Source organism: Paralichthys olivaceus, chromosome 8 (assembly GCF_024713975.1).
Source record: "Paralichthys olivaceus isolate ysfri-2021 chromosome 8, ASM2471397v2, whole genome shotgun sequence".
Classification (NCBI taxonomy): Eukaryota; Metazoa; Chordata; class Actinopteri; order Pleuronectiformes; family Paralichthyidae; genus Paralichthys; species Paralichthys olivaceus.
The window spans coordinates 18388788-18409401 of record NC_091100.1 but is presented as its reverse complement, the minus strand read 5'-3'; the positions used below and the strand labels follow the sequence as shown (position 1 = coordinate 18409401).

Below are 20614 nucleotides of genomic sequence, written 5' to 3'. Positions count from 1 at the left end.
GCATTGCAATTTGCTGACTGCAAAGAAAGTCCAACATTTGTTTTTGTTGCAATGAGTCGAGGTTAAAACAGAAAATTACGTGCAGCACAATCAGTAATAAAGTATTACCGCCAGACGAGCCACGGATCCATGTTACTGTGTCGTGAGGGATTCATGTTGGACACGGCGAGTCACTGTGAGGATTATTTCCAACAGGGCCTGAAGGCAGCGTAGGTCTACTGGGTGGGTCCCTGCTGATTCGTCACAGCTCAGACAGATCGGGACGGTTATGGAAAACTCTGGAAGTTTCTACGGGCTTATAAAAAAAGAGACCCGGGCTCGACGGGCAGACACATCAGACACAGCTGATCTCCACCGACAGGGTCCGTGAACGTTTCATGTCGCACTGAATAAGCAGCGCGTTGGTCACAATGGGCAAAGACTACTACGACATTTTGGGAATCAGCAAAGCAGCGTCGGAGGAGGACATCAAGAAAGCGTATCGTAAGCAGGCTCTGAAGTATCACCCCGACAAGAACAAGTCACCGGGAGCCGAGGAGAAATTCAAAGAAATCGCCGAAGCCTACGACGTTTTGAGCGACCCGAACAAAAAGGACATCTACGATCGCTACGGCGAAGAAGGTACGATTCATCAGCCAGTCACTTAAACATGGTCGTTACAGTGACACCTTAAACAACATGTCCACAGCGGACAGAAACAATAACAACAGCAGTGACACGCGGGACCAGCACCAGGAGACAGTCGTGTTGTCCTGGCTGTCATGGCGCCCTCCTGCTCCCCCCAGCCCAGGCCTTCAGTCCGGGCTGGGTGTTGTTGTTGAGACAGGAAAGTTGGATCTCACTGAACTTGTTTCTACATGAAGTTAGAAACGATCTGAAGCAAGAGCAGGGGCTTTTACTGTGACGTCACTAAAGTCAGTGGTACATATACACAGAGACCTGACACGTGGGGCGGAAAACACCATTCCAGCTCCTGTTATCTTCAATATCCTCATCTTAATATATTTAACTGTTTGAAGATGTCACACGATGCACTGCAATTCTGCTTTTGGACGTTTCATTGCAGGAAGTATAAATTCAGGGCCACAATAGTCATGCATTGTGTTCGTACTTTACCAATGGGTTAATCTTCTTCCTCTTTTTGGTTGGGACCCCCTGGCTTTCCTCAAGGACCCTCGGGGGTCCGCTGACCCTAGTTATAGACCCCCTGCTGTATGATACTTGAGTCATGGATGGAAATGGGTGCAGTGTTGTAGGTGTTACCATGGCAGCAGCTCTGGTATAAACATTGCACAGGTTCACATTGTTCTCATGTTCTATCCCTGTGTGGAAAGTGTGTTGTAATACATCCATACCACATTAAATGTGAAATAAGGAGGCCGATAGCTCACAGCTCAACAGCCATATCAGTAGGTTTTGTAAGTTTTTGCCACTGTGGTTATGGTGGTGATGTTTACACGCTGGGAATTCAAGTGGTTAGATTTAACATATAAGATACATCAATTTTGAATTATAATGGCATCTGCATGTATATATTTGCTCTGTGTATCAGCAACAAATGAGTAAATGATAAATTTAACAGCATGAAGATATGTGAGCACAGTAAATGGATGTCTCCCTCATGGACGACACTCCTCAGTCTATTTCAACATTCTAAAGTAACGTACCACATTTTGTTACATTAAATGATTGTTTCTCTCTCTCAGGTCTGAAAGGCGGCGGCCCCTCAGCTGGTGGTGGTGATGGTCCTGGCGCCTTCAGTTACACCTTCCAGGGCGACCCTCATGCCATATTTGCAGAGTTCTTTGGTGGGCGTAACCCCTTTGAACAGTTCTTCGGCGCCCGCAATGGGGGCAAGGAGGAAGACATGGACACTGACGACCCTTTTGCTCGCTTTGGGATGGGTGGCAGTGGAATGGGCGGGTTCCCCCGCTCCTTCAGCTCGGGTATGGGAGGAATGGGTGGTCACAGTAGTGTTGTAAAGAAGCAGCAGGACCCCCCTGTGGTTCACAATCTGCGGGTGACCTTGGAGGAGGTCCTGTCAGGTTGCACAAAGAAAATGAAGATCTCTCGCAAACGACTGAACCCAGACGGGCGAACATTAAGGACAGAAGATAAAATCCTGGAGGTGCAGATAAAGAAGGGGTGGAAAGAAGGCACCAAAATCACATTTCCTAAAGAGGGGGATGAGACTCCCAGAAACATTCCAGCTGACGTGGTCTTTGTGTTGAAGGACAAGCCACATCCTCTGTTTAAACGTGATGGCTCTGACATCGTTTACACAGCCAAGATCTCTCTCCGAGATGTAAGTTAAGATTATGTTTAACTTTATCCCTTTTTGTTCATTAAAGTTTTGCTTTAAGAGTAAACCTGAGAATTATAATTTTCACCTGGAAATGATCTGTGAAAATCCTTGTTAGGTTCTAATTATGATCTTAATTAATATTTTTTCGCCTTTTATTTTCCCCTCCATCCCATCAGGCTTTGTGTGGCTGCACAGTCAATGCACCCACACTGGACAACAGGACGGTCAACGTGCCAACGACAGATATTGTGCAGCCGGGGATGAGGCGGCGGGTGAGCGGCGAAGGGCTGCCTTATCCCAAACGGCCCGGTCGTCGAGGTGACCTCATAGTGGAGTACGAGGTCAAGTTCCCAGATAGGCTCAGTCAGAGTGCCCGGGACACCATCGCTCAGGTCCTCCCACGATCTTGAACAAGACAAAAAGACCTTCAGGACTTGCTTACACGAAGCTGCCAACTATTTTTATATTATCTTTATGAATCATTTAGGTAAAATTTACAGCAGATGTTAAAGGGCAGACTCATGAGGGAGATGTATGTTCACTGTCCAGCACTGTGTTACTCTTCCCCTCGTGGGAAGATGCTCAGCATGAAATAGTGCAGCTGTACAGGATAAAATGTAAATATTACCAGCATTGTTTGGTGTTTGGTTAATGAATAGATTATATTTTGATGAAAAATAAGTGTATTATAATATATAACATATATGCTTTATTATGTGAGAACTCTTGTAATAAAGATTCTCTCTGAGAAGTTTTATTCTTTTGTATGAAATTGCAATGAAGATTTTCACTTGATGTACTTACATACTTCAGAAGTGCACATTTCTGGAAAGAATATTTGTGCTCAGAGAAACTCGTTGTTAAAATCAACTAGCAACGTAGCTCACGCAGGGAGTGATGAAATTTTGTTATGTAAGTGTTCTAGATTGAAATGAAAAGCATTATAGTGTTGATGAACACCCTGTCCAACACCGTATATACCCCAATCATGCAATGCTAAGGGTAAGGTCATGATAATGGATGATTAGTTAATGATTGGTTTACATTCTGTCTCTTGGATGCAAAAGTTAATGCAGATGCTGCCTTCATAGTGTTGTTATGATTACATCATTTCCATTTAATCATGAATAATTTCTCAGTGTATTTAAGTTTTAGTTTGCGTTCCAAGTGGTGGAATGTAACAAATACATTTATGTTACATTTTTCAGCTTTTTATTTTTGGGTGCTTTCTAGTTTTCACTACTACATATATCAGCATCTGTACTTTCCTCTCCATTACATGTTTACAATTCACAGTGTTACATGTTACACATTCTTTTTATATTAACCTCAGCCAAGGAGGTTATGTTTTCACTCCTCTCTGGTTTTTTGTTGGTTTGTTTGTTTGCATGGTTACACAAAAACTACTTGATGGATTTTCATGAAACCTGGTGGTACAGGTCAGGGAAGAACCTGTTGCACTTTGGTGCAGCTCACAATTAGAGGGTAGATCCAGGAGGGTGTTTTTTCACTCATTGACATAAAATTCTTTCAACAAAAAAAACGTTTTTTTATGTAAAACAATCAGGCATATTTAGGGAACTGTTATCTATGGGTGTGTACAATTTGGTGCAGCTTGATTGAATTTAATGGGACTGTTGGGCCTTGTTCAATATTGGTGACATTCTAGGTTTCAAAGTAATGTATCACAAGAGGGCCACTGGTTCACTGATCCAATCAGAGCAGGCAGGTTACATTAGACTCCGCCTCCTTCCATAAGAGCAAAGTGTGACTGCAGCAGCAGCATCAGGATGAAGAAACACCTGAAATGAATGTGGAAGAAGCTGAGACTCGGCCGAAATGATGTAGTAGATCTTTGCATGGGGGAATAGGAGAGTGTGTTGTTAAGTTATTTTGTACACACACACATACAAACAGACTGTGGCGAGAACAATACCTTGCTTGTGTGGCTATGCTGGCACACACCACAGGATAATAAAGCACTTTTGAATGTGACCTTGTTTCAACCTGAGTCAAAGAAAAAAGAGGGCTGATGTGGGCACAGTACTTTAACTGTGGTTTGGGGTTAGCTCAATAACAGATTAAGATTCTTAACATCACATTCTTGAAGGGATAGTTCAAGAATTTTCATTTAAATATGAAAGTTCACTCATTATCTACTCACCACTATGCCGATGGGTCAAGTGTAAATCCAATATAATATGCAATGTAAATGCATTTTTATTCTATGAGAGTTGCATGAGGGGGTCAAAGCCAATGTCTGTCAGGTTCAATGTATGGCTGGAGCTGTTACCTTCACAAAATCAGCAAAATGACATCAAACTGGAATGGGAGGTGGTCTACAACATTTATCAGGCAGTCTTGAGATCCTTCCCCAGGCATCTTAACTCCCATTCACACTGTGACTCATGTGACCTAATCGACTCATATTATGCAAACAACCCCACAAAAGGTTCAAATACCAGGGTCTCTCTACAGATCTGTTAGAACGCTGCATTGAAGTGGAACCTGTTTAACAAGTCAAATGGAGAGTGTGAAGAACTCCCCACCACAGTGACTTTACTTCAGTCCCACAGGAGAAATTTATATCTGACTGGTAAGGTGATGTTTAAGCCTATAACCAGTGTTAAAGGATGAAAGTAGGAAGTACATTTCATTGGATATTAAGCTCAAACTTTAATCCGTTCCATGAAATAAATGTCTCTGGAAATAACTGTTATTTCCTGAAGTGTGGTCGGACTGGTTTTCTTGCTTTATGGGACAGCCCTCGGGTTGTCCTCTGACACCCATGACACAGTCAGCAGACTGTTTGTTGAATCTGATGCCCTGCAGCCTCATGTACTAAATGAGCAGAGGCACAGAGAGCTGCAACAGCCTGAACTATATAGATAAATACCAAAAATGTAATACTCTATCACAGTCCAAAGTTGGTTCTTCAGAGCAGAGCGAAGGAGAGGATAAAGAGAGAGAGAGAGAAGGCCGGAGAACTACACAATATTGTATGTCCTCTGTTAGTAGCTTAACAGGCATGGTAAAACAGAATCATGCCCCTTTACTGATCACACAAGCTGAGGACGACTGAGGGGCTGCAATTATTTACTGCACAGCCACATCTTTGTAGCGTCTCCAGATCTTCGAGACGCTCGTGTTTTATGGCACGGAATCAGATGACAAATTTGAAGCGGGCTGCTGCAATTTATTGATACTGCTGGACTGAATTTTACATTTTACTCCGTTCATTTTTTAACCTGGATAGAGAATGAAGATTCTTCATGTCGCTGTGCTTTATTACTTCTCAGGTGAGTTTTGATGCATCTCGCCATAGAAAACAGAGAAAACCCTCAATGCTCATTGACTTATTTTTTTGGATAAATTGCACCAATGATATTCAGAAAAAAAATGTCTCATGTATCCACTACAGAAGCTTTGAAATTGTGCTGATTGTCGTACACAATTCCTGAAATTGTGCAGTCATACAGAATCTGCAGTTGATTTATGAACATTTTATTGACAGAAAAATAACACACAAGGTAAAAGATATAATGGTTTGATACTGAATTGACTCAAAAACTTAATATATTAAAAAAAATATGGGGACATTTTTTTTTTCACATTCATATGGGTCATTGCAGATACATTAGATAATGTGAAATAAGAGTAAAAACAAAAGTGGAATCAAAGTAAAATAAAATGAACAATGAAAGATTTTTGTGTGAAGCAATGAACTTCCCATGTTCCATCCATCATTTAAAGCAACTATTATTCATATTTTATAAAATCAAATGATAATGTGAAAATAATGATAGAGGAGCTGCTGTGGTGACCTACAGATTTATCTCCTGCAGCCTCCTTGATTTTAAGTTTTGATTGAGATAAAGCTCTTTTTTTTTTTGCTGTCCGACCAATAGCTTCAATGTTCACTCTCACTGTTCTTCAATCTTCACTTTAGCAGCTAAGGAGCCATATTCTTCCCTTGAGGTGGTAATGACCAAAGATAGAGCTAAAAGAGAATAAGTATTGGACTAAAATTCATCAGGTGACCAGATGCATAACTGCAAATGAATGATATCTGTGCTGTGTAAATAGGTATATAAGCAAATGTCACACAGACAGTGACATTAGAAGGTCAACACCACTTGGATGTCTGTTCATTAAGAAGCTACAGTCAGTTGCTGGTTAGCTTAGCATAGCTTGGCTTCGCTTAAAGACTTACATAACAGGGGCTAGCTATTTTTTATGGATCAAACAAGCAAGATTAATTAATCATCAGTGATCTTAAAGATTCTGCTAAGTTAACTTGTTTCCAGTCTTTATAGAAAGATATAATATGATAAAATATATAAATATATATGGTGAGCTGTAGGTCTGTAGCTGTAGCTGTAGATAATGTGGGCACTCAGACACTGTGAATCAATTAACTTCGAAGCAGTGGTATATTGCGAAGTGTGTTTAATGTTTTCATCCCATCCCTTCTACAGTAGCATGGGTGAAGACCTCTGCAGTGCTGGAGGTAAGAGGCCATGCTGGAGCAGAGGTATCCATCCACTGCTCCGTTGGCTGGACCAGAGACAGCGTCTCCCAACTTGACAACATGTACTTCTGCAGAGGAGTCTGCTCCGTGGAAAACCGTCTCATTCAGTCGGAGGGCAAGAGGTCGGCGGTCACCTGGCGGGGGAGATACAGCATGGAGGTTAACAGCGGATATGGGGTCTTCAATGTGACCATAAAGGAGCTAAAGAGGGCGGACACCGGCCGATACCGCTGCGGAGTGGAGAATAGCTTTGAGGTGTTGTACCAGGAGGTCAATCTAATAGTACTAGATGGTGAGTCTGTTTGATAGATGTGTAAAACATCCGAGAATTTATGAGGAAATGCTGGAACAAATCCTTCATTCATCAGAAGAAATTAATGAAGGTCAATGTGTCAGTTGGAGGTTATGTTTTCTGAACTGAAGGATTGTTAAACCATGGCAACTCCTCATCTTCTAGACACTAGGCTTTCTGTCATGTAGGCTAAAAAAGCCACAAAAAATTATCATGTAAACTATCCTTATCAATGATCAATATCTTTTGATCATACTTTTACAATAAACTTTTAAGATAGCTTTTAAACACACTGAGCCCAATAGGGTGTCCTTGTAGCCGACAATCTACTTGTTTGCTTGAAAAGTTTGAAATTATATTTACTCATAATATATGTCTTGTGACGCTTCTTCACTCTTTATAAGGCAGTCACAATGTCACATGAGCTCTCACACAGACACAAACAGTTTCCTCTGCCCCACTCTCTCTCAAAGCTTCCACTGTTCCTCCTGGATCTCCTGGATCTCTGCCCAATGGCAGCTTTCAAACCACAGCTGAGCCGTCCCCCGCAGCGCTAACGCTGCCCACCACAGAGAAGACAAACAAGCAAGCCACCATCAACCTCACAGGTACTCAAAGGTCACCGTCTGCAGCTATACGCTCCTACACTAAGCTTCAAGACAACAACAAAAAAAAGAACATCTTACATATTTCAAAGTAATGTTATTATAGTAATTTGGTCAAAAATGTAGCCCCTCCCTCCTCTCTAACTGAGCCTCTCCTCCCAAAAATATATTTCTTTTAATTCTGGTAAATCTGATCTTCACTGAAACTGTGTGAGTTTGACATCAGGAGGCTTTTTCTAAACTTTCTTCTGCAGAAAGGGAAATGTTTTGATTTAACTTAAAATGTTTGTCATAGCGCCACCATCCAGACAAGGTTGTTGTGAATTGGATATCAATCTGTAAAAATGTTTTATTGACAGAACAGAAACAACATGTGGCTTGTCATATTCAGTACAGACAATTTACGTAGGTTTAGATTGGGCTGTGGAAGTTGGGCTGTAGAGTTTTGCTTCATTCTGCCACAGCACAAGACACTTGGAGTTGTAAGTATGGCCTAAAACTACAACCCTTTTCCCATAACCTGAGAAATATACATCGCTACATTACAAAGTTTATTACAACATGTCATTCGAACACAGAGAGTATTACAAAAATAACTGTTGCTCTTTCCTCTTTCCCAAAGAAAAAAATAGATGAGAAATCAGAGACTGTGTTATTTTGCTTGGAGGCCCTGAGGCATGTCTCTCTCTGCTGTTTGCAGACACCTCAGTGGTCATCATTATCTCGGTGAGCCTGGCCCTCCTGGTTTGTGCACTCATCCCTCTTGTATTCTACGGACACTGGAGGAGTAATGCAGGTGAGGACACACACACACACACACACACACACACACACACACACACACACACACACACACACACACACTGCCAAGATGCTAATGAATCTCATTTTCTGTGTCAGAAGGTCAGAGCAGACCTGAAGCAAACAAGGGTGAGGTGAGCAACCACTCTGTTATTCACCATATTTATTTGTATTAGGTGTATAACTCTAATAGTTATTTCAATCTTTATCTTCCTGGTTATTCTGATTTTTTCACAGGCCGATTACTGTGAGGAAAATGCAGATGGTGCCTGCACTCAGGGGATGGTAAAGCTGCAGTCTTTACAGCCTGATCCAGAGTCCAGTGCTCAGGATGCCTCTCAGTATGCTGCCGTCTACCAGGCACTGGATCCCCAAACTGCGGACTGAGCGGGATCATTCTGTTTCTGAGCCGACACCTCGCCACACTCTTTCCTCCGTGTTTTATCAAATAAAGTTCAAACATTGAATAGATTTATGTGGGGGTGCGAATTCTTCCTTTGCATGTCAGGTATGTGATGCATAACATTGTAACATTAGTAAGGGGGTTAATTCTCTGTGGTATACTGCAGTTTTTACAGTGATTATCATCAGGGACATCCCCGCTGTGCTGTTCATCCTCTAAAATGAGATTAAAGGTATAGTTCACCGAAAAATGAATATTCACTCATTATCTACTCACCACTATGCCAATGGGGGGCTGGGTGAAGTGTTTGAGTCCCCAAAACACTTCTGGAGTCTCAAAAGTAAACACTGTAGCAGCTGAATCTGATACAATTGAAGTCAATGGTGACTTCAGACATAATAATTATATTATATTTCAATTCTGCTGCAAAGATGTTTAACCCTGGAACTCCAGAATTATTTTGTGGACTCAAACGCTTCAATTAAATTTTCGGTGAACTATCCCTTTAAGTCAGTTTCAAAGTTCCTAATGTATTACAGTAAATAAGCCACAGAGAGGAGCTCCATGGAGAGAGGGAATCAGTTATTCTTAAAGAGTTACTGTATGAACACATGCTGATTCTACATTAAACAAAAAAATCTAAATCTCCTGCTGCAGTCACAAATGTGTTCATGTGAATGAGAAAATAGCACAACAACATAAAGACAGGAAGTGCAGCTAAAAGCTTCACCTGGCTACGGCTGGTTTATACTTCTGTGATGGATACATTATTGTGAGCATCAATACTTTTGATCCTGTGTATCTACATCACTCTGACCACTGGACGTGTGGACGTGTGTGGGTCGAGAGACCGTATTATATGTGTGTGTGTGCCTGACGAGGCGGATAATAATAATAAAGGACTTTGAACAGTCATCCTCGACAAGCCATCTTTTCCCAGAGTGGGCCGAGTACTCCCACAGAGGGTATACCGACACTAAAGCCCAACAATCCCTTTGAATTCAAACAATCCTCATAACTAAGGCCACGTTATCTCAACTACACATTGGTGGTAGTTAAAGGTTTCTAGCCCTATCTGTTTCTGAACAGCTGCTGAAAGAAGTGTAGGCACATGACATGAAATTGAAATCCAGATTTTTATTTGGATCCACACACTCGTCAGTCCCCTAAATTATCCAGAATTTTTTTCATCACGGTCCATGTTTTATTCCCTGGGAAATCAGTGCTCTAAATTAAGTGAAAAAAAGTCCTGCATCTCCCACTTTTACTGGATCTTTCTTGGCCTATATTTCCAACATGTTTCATGGAAATCAGTTTTGCAGGTTTTGTGTAATCCTGACAAACAAACAAGCCACCAAACAGGGATGATAACCTCCTTAGTGAATCTCTGTGTGACTGTGTGTGTTCCGCCACTGGACAACAATGCCACAGAGCAGACCAGTTGCTTTTGTCTGTGTCACTGTGCTGTGTACTTACATAGGTGACCAGCTCGTCATAGTGGACAATGTTACACTGTTCCCACACCATACACTGCAGCGTCGGGTTTATGCAGAAGTAGAAACGGGCTTTTTGAAATATTGAAGTAACATGTCCAATGGGTGTTTTCACACTCTCTCACTCTTGTTCTTTATCATATGGCTCTTGTTATTTAATATTTTAATTGTGCAACATCACTGACTTCTTTGTTTCTGTGATTAGGCAACTGCATGAAAACAAAATGATGGCGGGTTACACATCCTCTAACGCCTATACACAGCACTTTCTAGTTTATTAGTCAGATTACTGTGCTATAAAAATCTTAACTGTATTCCTAGTGGAAGGCAAAGAAATAATTTCAGTGTACAGGGACAGTGCAACAATAAACACTTTGAACTGTGAACTTGAACTTTAAAAGTTTTATGACCAAAATGCAGTTGGCAATGATCTCACATCTTATAACACTTGTTTCGTCTGTATTTATTTAGTTTTTCTAGTCTTGATGACCACTCCAAGGGTGTTATAGTACAGGTTTGTCATTCACCCACTTACACACACATTTACACAGTGCATCCATGTGCAGCACTACCATACATCACTCACACACTGCTGTCAATTTGGGGAACAGTATCACGGAACAGGGGAGACTGCATTCACACGTGGGCCACTTCAAGCAATGATGCAGCACTTCTGGACTTCTTTTGGCTGATGTGTTGCCTGCAGCTATTTATTTTCATCACACAGGAAGAGGGCCGATGGTTAAGTGCATATGTGATCTAATTTGCACAAAATGGTTCAGTGGTAGAGAGGAAACATTAATCCCTGTGTAGACTTTTCAAGAGACAGAAGAAAATTTCCAGAGTACGTAATCAATCAGAATGAAGACCATTTCTCTCTTCTTTTGTCTTTTATATGGTAAGTATCTTCCTATAAATGCTTATTTTTTTATTTATTCAAAATTTAAAGATGCTTTAACTCTTGATACAAAATAAATTTTTGGCAGCTATGTGGACAGATGGAGGCAATATAGAGGTCTTCGAGGGAGGTCAGTTCTCAGTCAGGTGCTCCCACAAATTTGCCTCAGAAAAAAATAAATACTTCTGCAAGAATCCGTGTAAGGGAAATAAAGACATACTGGCTACTGTACAATCTGGTAGAAGGGTTGAGTCAGGGAGGATAACTCTGGTGGACTCGGCGGACGGATTCTTCATTGTGACCTTCCGTAAGCTCAGGCTGCCAGATTCAGGGAAATACTGGTGTGGAGTGGATCGTCCCGGTGTTGACACGTTTGCTCCAGTAATCCTGAATGTAAAGGAAAGTAAGTGCATGATGTTATCATTATCACCTTGAGTAGGATTTATTTGTGCGCTTGATTTTATTTTTCTCTCTGCATTCCCCATTCACCATCAGGTGTCAAATGCAAATGCGAGCATTTAAGCTTGTCCTCTTTGAAGAATGGATGTTTCTTACATTTACATGATATTCACATTATTAATTTGTATGTGGTATGTGGTAAGTTTAGCTTACAGTAACCTATTGACTTGTTATGTTAAGTAGTTTAAACTTCTTGTATTTGTATGTTTACCTGAGTTAAGAATCTGATTTCCATCGCAGATCCCAATAAAGTTAAGACAAAGAAGACGACTGTCACACCTGACATTTCTGTAACATGGACAAATCAGAATATTCCCAAATCAACACATCTCACATCTGGAATGGACACCACTGTCCATACAAAGCAGATAACAGATGGCAAGTAAATATTATTATTAATGTGAATATGAAGTTAATTAATGAATAATAAACAGAATTTAAATGAAATAATACTGGATCATGTCTTACAGACTCAAACTACACTTCTGCAAAACAGAACATCGGCCTAGGTGAGTTTCTATCTGATCATTTGGTGTAACTTGTGACGCAAACAAAAATTGATTGAGACACTTTTCGCCTTTGGCCAGACATGGTGCTGTACGCTACTGTTGGGAGCATCGCCACGCTCAGTGTGTCACTGCTGCTGGCAACAAGATTCAGGAAACGCAGAGACGTCGTCAGTGCAGATGAAGGAGAGGTATGAGACAGAGAGTTGATAACACGTCAATATGTCTCCACACGGCCTAACAACCTTCTTTCTACAGAGACGCATGATGATAATGCTGACAGCAAATTAAACATGGTCGACATGTGGAGGGGGTTTTCCAAAGTCACTTTCACCACATGGTTCTTTATTCATCATTAAACAATTTAAAACCACAGCTCAGACAATTATTGTCAGTGATACAGGAATTAATGCAATAACATAACTTTTTAGGAAATACACTTCTTCATTATCTTAAAGAGATTTAGACAGGGAGAGAGTCACCAGTCTTATTTTTTTAAAAATTACATTCAGCCCACAGTCAAACACACAATGACATGCAGATTTATCTCTATTCACTTTTCAACAGTTCAACAATGAGAACAATGACACTGAAAAAGAAGTGTGGTCGATGATGGGATTATCTGAGAAGAACTCTGGTGCTCACCACCCAAAACAGGATCCTTCAACTTCTGTGTACGCAGAGGTCAAGTACAGCGCACCACTTCATATCAGTGAAAACATCTGCTCCAGAGGTGCTACAGAGTCAAGACATTCAGCTGCAAATGTCCTCAGCACCATGATATCACAAAGAGCCGGTGATGGCTGTCTCAGAAAAGACACCGATGCACCTGCAGCACTGAGGAATGCTATGATCAAAGTGACAGACAGCGGTTTGAGCACTGTGTCAGTTGTTTACTACAGAACCTGCAGTGATTCCACTGAATCTGAGCCCCGCTCACTTTGGTTTGGCTTCAATTTGTCTGAATAGCCTGAGTTCATCTCAGAGATGTGAGTTTTGTATGTTGTTATGGAGCTTTTATGCGGCTGAACTGTACGACTCACTCTGCTTCTGCACATGTACAACTACATGGTCTGTATGTTGTGTTGATGGTATATAATATGGCTTAGCTCACTTTTTTTGCTCACATACATATTTTAAGATGTTCGTGGACCAAATATTAAAACTCTTTACTTTAGAGGGATGAGCTCCTGAAAAACACAGTCATGGGCATGTTTTTGAAGAATTGTGGCTCCCATTATCTTCTTGCATGGAGACATGAGAGAAGATCAGTGAGGTAAATGAGAACATTTTAAGCCTTTATAAATAGGTCATGAAAGACATCATGTTATTTACAGCGGTCACTGTTTTGTTTATTTGTTTCTTAATTCGTTTTTGTTATGTTGTTATTTTCTGTATCATGCTCTTCATATGTATGTGATGATGCTGTGTGTGTATGAAATAAAAAAAAATGAATTTATCAATTACAAAAATACTATAAACTATAATTGAGCCCGCATTTTTGGCTGATTTGTATTTATGTTAAAAGTTCAGACTCTGGTGACTCCAAGCTGTCTTATGAATAAAGTCACCAAATAAGAATTTCACATTTCCACATGACAGTGAAACCTATTGCGTTGTGTTTAACATGGGACAGTGATATCTTCTTCATAAAGAAGTGAAAAGAAAGGATGTGTTGTTGGAATAATGTGAAGAGATTAATATTAATCTAACTGATAGAAGAGAGGTGGGAAATGGATCCCAGCAAAGAAACTGTTAAATAGGGTAATGAAAGAAGAGGCAAGAAGTGATCAAATGAACAAAGCTTCCTCATCCAGTCCTCTACAACAGACACGTGTCATCTCATCACATTCATATTAAATCAAGGTCCAATTAAATATCAGTCCCCATGTGCTTGTCAGTGGAATGTTAATCTGTTGTTCTACAGATCAGATATTATTAATGCATGATAAGATACAGACGCACAATGATAGTTACATATTTATAACAAAGTATATTTTGTTGTGCATTGGTGAAATTAATAGCCAAACAAAGTTTCGATAGGATTTGGAACAGATGAGTAATTTTAATGTCAAGTGTCAATTGAGAAAAAGTGAATGCATTTCTTTTTTTTCTGTTTCTTCATGGCAGGTCAGTGGTAAAATACATTGAACTGGCATGTTCTGAAAAATCCCTTAGGCTTGTGATGATCCTTGTCACGGCTGTTAGTTTGTGATCATGGGCTGCTGTGGCTCAGAAGGTAGAGCGGGTCGTCCACTAACCGGAGGGCTTGTGGTTTGATACCAGTCTCCCTCATTCCTCATACCCAAGTGTCCACCTCAGTAACCCCTGTGTGTGATAGAGAAAGGGCTGTACACAAATGAACTGTAAACTGTGTGTTAAAAAAACTTTGAGTCTTCTTCGAGACTAGATCAGCTCTATTTTACCTTGATGAATTATAATAGAAGATGTGACGACCTTGCAGGATGCAACAAACTAAACTTGCATTATCCCCTTAACTGAAGCAGGATGTGCTGGTGTGGGATATAGTTTATGAGGACATGAGATGGTTGTTTTTGACTCACACGAGTTACAATAAGTTCATAATTTCACTTTCATAGGTTGAGTGTGATGTGTGGACAGGTTGTTTAAAAAAGAGGAAGAGGCATGAAAAGCACCTCACTGAACACAATAGCAGCAGAGAGTGTGACAGCGTGATCTGTAAGTAAACTGGGAGTGATGGGAGCAGCCTGGATCTCATGGACAACAATTATAACTCTTATCTTTACAGCATCACAAATCCCAGGTAAGCTGATTCCTTTATGCATTAGGACTTTTTAAGCTGCTGTGACAGACTCAAACTGATCCAAACCAAAAACTAACTACAAACCTAACAGAGTTTATCATTCTGACAGCTCTGATCAGTGTCAGAACCACAGCCGTGACCGGTGAGGAGGGTCAGACGTTTTACTTCAAATGTGAATACCCACAGAGCTGGTGGAGCAACGCCAAGTACCTCTGCCGTATGGACGACAATGACAATCACCTGATACACACGGATCAACACAACGAGTGGGAAACAAATGGACGCTTCTCCCTGTACGACAACACCACTGCGGCCTTCTTCCTGGTCAAAGTGGACAGACTTGTCCCAGAGGACAGTGGGACATACTGGTGCGGGGTGGACGTCAGCTTACACCCGGATCATATCAGTGCCATACACCTGAACGTCTCTCAAGGTACAGCCATGTGTAGATAGATAGATAGATAGATAGATAGATAGATAGAGAGATAGAGAGATAGATAGATAGATAGATAGATAGATAGATAGATAGATAGATAGATCTGTCAACCTGCAGGGTATAAATGTCAGGCCATTCATACCGTAAATGAGAACTAAGTCAGGGTCATCTTCCTCTTTTTTGAACTTTCTATTCCTGTTAAAATATGTTTATGAAGCTTGTTTGTGTGTAAATACATATTATAAATAAATAAACAACATAAATACTTTTTTTTTGTCTTTGCACTTAATAAATGAAGTATCCAACTTTCCCACAGACGTCCCAATGGACAATATTTGTGTGTGTGTGCCATTTGCGTTGATATTACTCAAATCTAAAGTGTGTAAATCTTCTTCGAGGTAATTGGACATGTCGTTCTTTCCTGCAGAGCTCAACATGTCACTGTTGCTGACTGCGGCGATGTGTGTGGCAGCCATACTGTTTGTGTGTCTGTTTACACTGTGTCTCCTGCACGCTGTCAAACACCAGAGATCAGGCCCACCCCAGAACGAAGAGGTCAGTCTGTGACAGAAACGTCTGCAGCCAGGGGCTCAATCAGACTTTACACAAACTTAGAATGAAGAGCTGTTCATCTGGTCCAGTCCAGTGGATTTGGTCATTTGAGTTCACACGTACAGTTCCTCTGGTGAATGTCTTGATAATTTCATGTGTGAAAGTTATTTTAGTCTTTTTGGCCTGTTAAAGACACCACATTACCTTGCAAACACACAATCTCATGGAGATAATAGTTTGATCTCTTATACAGGATGTGTTTCTGTTCCCTTCACAGACATCGAATGACTATGAGACAATGACGCCTGGTGTAGGAACTGAACCTGAACCCAGCTGCACCTGTTCACCTTTGGACCGTGCTGCTCTTTCAGCTCCATCACCCCCACCTCCTGACCTCTGCTCCCACCTAACGCCAAATCACCGGGAGTCCGCTGTCACTCTCAGTGAATATTATGATGTGGATGTACGAGGACATGTCTGCCAGTACCAACATCTGGATCTCAGCCAGTTGGAGGATCATGTTTATCACAAGCTTTGTGGTCCCAAAGAGGGACCCACGCAGATGAACTGTTGATACCCCTCAGTTTATTTACAATTCGGGTCTTTTATTACTAAAACTTTACACAGCACCTTAAACCACCAGTTGTAACTTCCTACTTTCTGAGATACCTTGGTGCTAATAGAGTTTTAATAATAGTATGATTGGTGACCAAAACGCCCATGTTTTATAAGTTTTGAATGAACCTATACTGTTTATGAACAATTATAAATTCAAAATTCATTGTAATGTTGTGCTTTCTTTCTTTTAGATGAAATGGAAGAGAGGAAAATTAGATATGAGATACATTTTCCCCAAATAAATCAAGTTATATTACATGAATGTGTTATTCACTGTCCTATTATATTCCCAGTGAGACAAGGATGGGAGGGTAGTTCGAGGTGCTACTCACATCTTCTAAGTGGTTTCAGAGTGAGGTTAAAACAGAGGAAGCTACTGAAACATAGGTGGTGCAACAGCAAAGAGGAAACACAGCTACAAAGACATGAAACCAGAGATCAGTAAAAGGCAAAGGGAAAGTGACAAAGACGTATGAGGAGAATGGACAAGGTTTTCCTCATTCTGATTCTTGTGGGAGGTAAGTTTCCTGATATTGACTCATTTGAGTTTGTGTTCTGTGTCTTTGTTTCAGTGAACACACTCACAACTTTTCATTCTCACATTTCTAATTTTAAAAATGACACTTCCTGTTGCCTCGCTGTTGATTTTCAGCCTCATCTATGAAGTCTGTTGTCTTTTAAACTGTTTTGACGAAGCTGGGAGGAAACTTTGAGATTTGTAGTTGCTGTTGAGAGCTGTTTAGATAAAACAGTGGGTGCACCTCTAAATCAGCTTAACTAACCGCAAAAACAGTGACAGGGTTAAATACTATAAAATATATAACATAAATTTCAGGTTATTTTTCCAGGTTTTTGATGTTTTGGGAAATACTGCATACATCTGCCTATGAGGACTTCTGGAAATACTCACATTAAAGAAAACTCTGTCAACAACTTCCACATAGGGATTGTTAATGGGGACCACTGCTTTACAGGAGTGAATCTATTGACATGAGAGTTTATAGGAAATAGTTGTTGAAGGCTGAATGGACTTTTGTTGCTGTCTCTGTGTCTTGTGCAGGATTTTGGGAGACTGAAGCTACATCTGTAACAGGAGATCTGGGGGGAGACGTCACAATTCCATGCTCTCAAACTAATGCAGAGGGAAACATCAAATATTTCTGCAAGGATCCTTGTAAGGATAAAGACGTCCTAATAAGAAGCGATGATGAGAGTAAGAGCAGATACAGTATCGAAGACAAAGGAAACACGTTCTCTGTGACCATCTCTCATCTGACAGAGGACGACACAGGAACCTACTTTTGTGGAATAGATAGAGTTCTTAAGGACACGTTCAACAAAGTCGTCCTCACAGTAATGAAGGGTGAGTTCAGTCCACGCTGCACAGAAACTATTTTTATGACGTCGTCATTTGTCGTCACTTTATCACTTTAACCTTTTTATTCCATTTCCTTTTCACAAAATGTGATCGACATTTCATGACAGCTTGTGTTACGTACTGATCTTCTCTTTTTTGCAACAGACAAGAAGTGAGACACTATAACAGAAACGAGACAAGGAAGAAGATAAACATCACTCTGTCTGTTTTATTTGTTTCTTTCAGGAAGAACACACGACCCTGATGGTGACTTTTCACAATCAACTATAGGTGAAGCATTTACTACAAATGCAGCACATCTTGCATTTTCTACAAACGGACCAGGTCCTACTAAGTCATTGTCTGCAGGAGAACAGAACACCGGCCTAGGTGAGTTTCTATCTGATCATTTGGTGTAACTTGTGACGCAAACAAAAAATGATTGAGACACTTTTCGCCTTTGGCCAGACATGGTGCTGTACGCTACTGTTGGGAGCATCGCCACGCTCAGTGTGTCACTGCTGCTGGCAACAAGATTCAGGAAACGCAGAGACTTCGTCAGTGCAGATGAAGGAGAGGTATGAGACAGAGAGTTGATAACACGTCAATATGTCTCCACACGGCCTAACAACCTTCTTTCTACAGAGACGCATGATGATAATGCTGACAGCAAATTAAACACGGTCGACATGTGGAGGGGGTTTTCCAAATTCACTTTCACCACATGGTTCTTTATTCATCATTAAACAATTTAAAACCACAGCTCAGACAATTATTGTCAGTGATACAGGAATTAATGCAATAACTTAACTTTTTAGGAAATACACTTCTTCATTATCTTAAAGAGATTTAGACAGGGAGAGAGTCACCTGTCTTATTTTTTTTAAATTACATTCAGCCCACAGTCAAACACACAATGACATGCAGATTTATCTCTTTTCACTTTTCAACAGTTCGACAATGAGAACAATGACACTGAAAAAGAAGTGTGGTCGATGATGGGATTATCTGAGAAGAACTCTGGTGCTCACCACCCAAAACAGGATCCTTCAACTTCTGTGTACGCAGAGGTCAAGTACAGCGCACCACTTCATATCAGTGAAAGCATCTGCTCCAGAGGTGCTACAGAGTCAAGACATTCAGCTGCAAATGTCCTCAGCACCATGATATCACAAAGAGCCGGTGATGGCTGTCTCAGAAAAGACACCGATGCACCCGCAGCACTGAGGAATGCTATGATCAAAGTGACAGACAGCGGTTTGAGCACTGTCTCAGTTGTTTACTACAGAACCTGCAGTGATTCCACTGAATCTGAGCCCCGCTCACTTTGGTTTGGCTTCAATTTGTCTGAATAGCCTGAGTTCATCTCAGAGATGTGAGTTTTGTATGTTGTTATGGAGTTTTTATGCGGCTGAACTGTACGACTCACTCTGCTTCTGCACATGTACAACTACATGGTCTGTATGTTGTGTTGATGGTATATAATATGGCTTAGCTCACCTTTTTTGCTCACATACATATTTTAAGATGTTTGTGGACCAAATATTAAAACTCTTTACTTTAGAGAAATGAGCTCCTGAAAAACACAGTCATGGGCATGTTTTGAAGAATTGTGGCTCCCATTATCTTCTTGCATGGAGACATGAGAGAAGATCAGTGAGGTAAATGAGAACATTTTAAGCCTTTATAAATAGGTCATGAAAGACATCATGTTATTTACAGCGGTCACTGTTTTGTTTATTTGTTTCTTAATTCGTTTTTGTTATGTTGTTATTTTCTGTATCATGCTCTTCATATGTATGTGATGATGCTGTGTGTGTATGAAATAAAAAAAAATGAATTTATCAATTACAAAAATACTATAAACTATAATTGAGCCCGCATTTTTGGCTGATCTGTATTTATGTTAAAAGTTCAGACTCTGGTGACTCCAAGCTGTCTTATGAATAAAGTCACCAAATAAGAATTTCACATTTCCACATGACAGTGAAACCTATTGCGTTGTGTTTAACATGGGACAGTGATATCTTCTTCATAAAGAAGTGAAAAGAAAGGATGTGTTGTTGGAATAATGTGAAGAGATTAATATTAATCTAACTGATAGAAGAGAGGTGGGAAATGGATCCCAGCAAAGAAACTGTTAAATAGGGTAATGAAAGAAGAGGCAAGAAGTGATCAAATGAACAAAGCTTCCTCATCCAGTCCTCTACAACAGACACGTGTCATCTCATCACATTCATATTAAATCAAGGTCCAATTAAATATCAGTCCCCATGTGCTTGTCAGTAGAATGTTAATCTGTTGTTCTACAGATCAGATATTATTAATGCATGATAAGATACAGACGCACAATGATAGTTACATATTTATAACAAAGTATATTTTGTTGTGCATTGGTGAAATTAATAGCCAAACAAAGTTTCGATAGGATTTGGAACAGATGAGTAATTTTAATGTCAAGTGTCAATTGAGAAAAAGTGAATGCATTTCTTTTTTTTCTGTTTCTTCATGGCAGGTCAGTGGTAAAATACATTGAACTGGCATGTTCTGAAAAATCCCTTAGGCTTGTGATG

At 40.4% G+C, this 20614-nt stretch overlaps 4 protein-coding genes and 1 long non-coding RNA gene across 9 annotated transcripts; all 5 read left to right on the top strand.

Moving 5' to 3' along the window:
* Positions 1-184: 184 nt before the first annotated feature.
* Positions 185-3056, top strand: dnajb1b (DnaJ heat shock protein family (Hsp40) member B1b). Its single transcript, XM_020084481.2, has 3 exons — positions 185-621; positions 1707-2305; positions 2482-3056. Exons 1-3 carry the CDS (start codon positions 411-413, stop codon positions 2713-2715), a joined length of 1044 nt encoding a protein of 347 aa, XP_019940040.2. The 5' UTR covers positions 185-410; the 3' UTR covers positions 2716-3056.
* A 2370-nt stretch (positions 3057-5426) lies between these two features.
* LOC109627337 (high affinity immunoglobulin alpha and immunoglobulin mu Fc receptor-like) lies at positions 5427-9005 on the top strand. Of its 5 annotated transcripts, none has more exons than XM_069530335.1 (6): positions 5427-5604; positions 6787-7128; positions 7602-7736; positions 8434-8529; positions 8634-8668; positions 8772-9005. In XM_069530335.1, exons 1-6 carry the CDS (start codon positions 5565-5567, stop codon positions 8919-8921), a joined length of 798 nt encoding a protein of 265 aa, XP_069386436.1. In that variant the 5' UTR covers positions 5427-5564; the 3' UTR covers positions 8922-9005. The 5 variants fall into 5 exon arrangements, with proteins under 5 accessions (XP_069386436.1, XP_069386439.1, XP_069386437.1 ...); XM_069530338.1 differs by having other exon boundaries at positions 6784-7128; positions 8637-8663; XM_069530336.1 differs by having other exon boundaries at positions 6784-7128; positions 8637-8668.
* A 2154-nt stretch (positions 9006-11159) lies between these two features.
* LOC138411164 (uncharacterized) lies at positions 11160-13961 on the top strand. The gene is made up of 5 exons (XR_011243808.1): positions 11160-11328; positions 11417-11731; positions 12028-12296; positions 12375-12484; positions 12861-13961. It is a non-coding gene; the product is annotated as an uncharacterized lncRNA (long non-coding RNA).
* A 959-nt stretch (positions 13962-14920) lies between these two features.
* On the top strand, positions 14921-16942 carry LOC138411175 (uncharacterized). The gene is made up of 4 exons (XM_069530331.1): positions 14921-15078; positions 15188-15511; positions 15942-16069; positions 16344-16942. Exons 1-4 carry the CDS (start codon positions 15012-15014, stop codon positions 16638-16640), a joined length of 816 nt encoding a protein of 271 aa, XP_069386432.1. The 5' UTR covers positions 14921-15011; the 3' UTR covers positions 16641-16942.
* Positions 16943-17043: 101 nt separating this feature from the next.
* On the top strand, positions 17044-19898 carry LOC138411174 (CMRF35-like molecule 8). The gene is made up of 5 exons (XM_069530330.1): positions 17044-17202; positions 17745-18047; positions 18288-18431; positions 18510-18619; positions 18995-19898. The coding sequence occupies exons 1-5, from the start codon at positions 17157-17159 to the stop codon at positions 19394-19396; spliced, it is 1005 nt and encodes a 334-aa protein (XP_069386431.1). The 5' UTR covers positions 17044-17156; the 3' UTR covers positions 19397-19898.
* Positions 19899-20614: the final 716 nt, after the last annotated feature.

Coding starts and splice junctions, on each gene's coding strand:
- dnajb1b (XM_020084481.2), top strand. CDS start 411: ATGGGCAAAGACTACTACGACATTTTGGGAATCAGCAAAGCAGCGTCG. Junction 622..1,706: donor CGATCGCTACGGCGAAGAAG/GTACGATTCATC, acceptor TCTCTCTCTCAG/GTCTGAAAGGCGGCGGCCCC. Junction 2,306..2,481: donor CCAAGATCTCTCTCCGAGAT/GTAAGTTAAGAT, acceptor CCATCCCATCAG/GCTTTGTGTGGCTGCACAGT.
- LOC109627337 (XM_069530334.1), top strand. CDS start 5,565: ATGAAGATTCTTCATGTCGCTGTGCTTTATTACTTCTCAG. Junction 5,605..6,783: donor TGTGCTTTATTACTTCTCAG/GTGAGTTTTGAT, acceptor TCCCTTCTACAG/TAGCATGGGTGAAGACCTCT. Junction 7,737..8,433: donor AGCCACCATCAACCTCACAG/GTACTCAAAGGT, acceptor TGCTGTTTGCAG/ACACCTCAGTGGTCATCATT.
- LOC138411175 (XM_069530331.1), top strand. CDS start 15,012: ATGGGAGCAGCCTGGATCTCATGGACAACAATTATAACTCTTATCTTT. Junction 15,079..15,187: donor TACAGCATCACAAATCCCAG/GTAAGCTGATTC, acceptor TCATTCTGACAG/CTCTGATCAGTGTCAGAACC. Junction 15,512..15,941: donor ACACCTGAACGTCTCTCAAG/GTACAGCCATGT, acceptor TCTTTCCTGCAG/AGCTCAACATGTCACTGTTG.
- LOC138411174 (XM_069530330.1), top strand. CDS start 17,157: ATGAGGAGAATGGACAAGGTTTTCCTCATTCTGATTCTTGTGGGAG. Junction 17,203..17,744: donor CATTCTGATTCTTGTGGGAG/GTAAGTTTCCTG, acceptor TGTCTTGTGCAG/GATTTTGGGAGACTGAAGCT. Junction 18,620..18,994: donor TCAGTGCAGATGAAGGAGAG/GTATGAGACAGA, acceptor ACTTTTCAACAG/TTCGACAATGAGAACAATGA.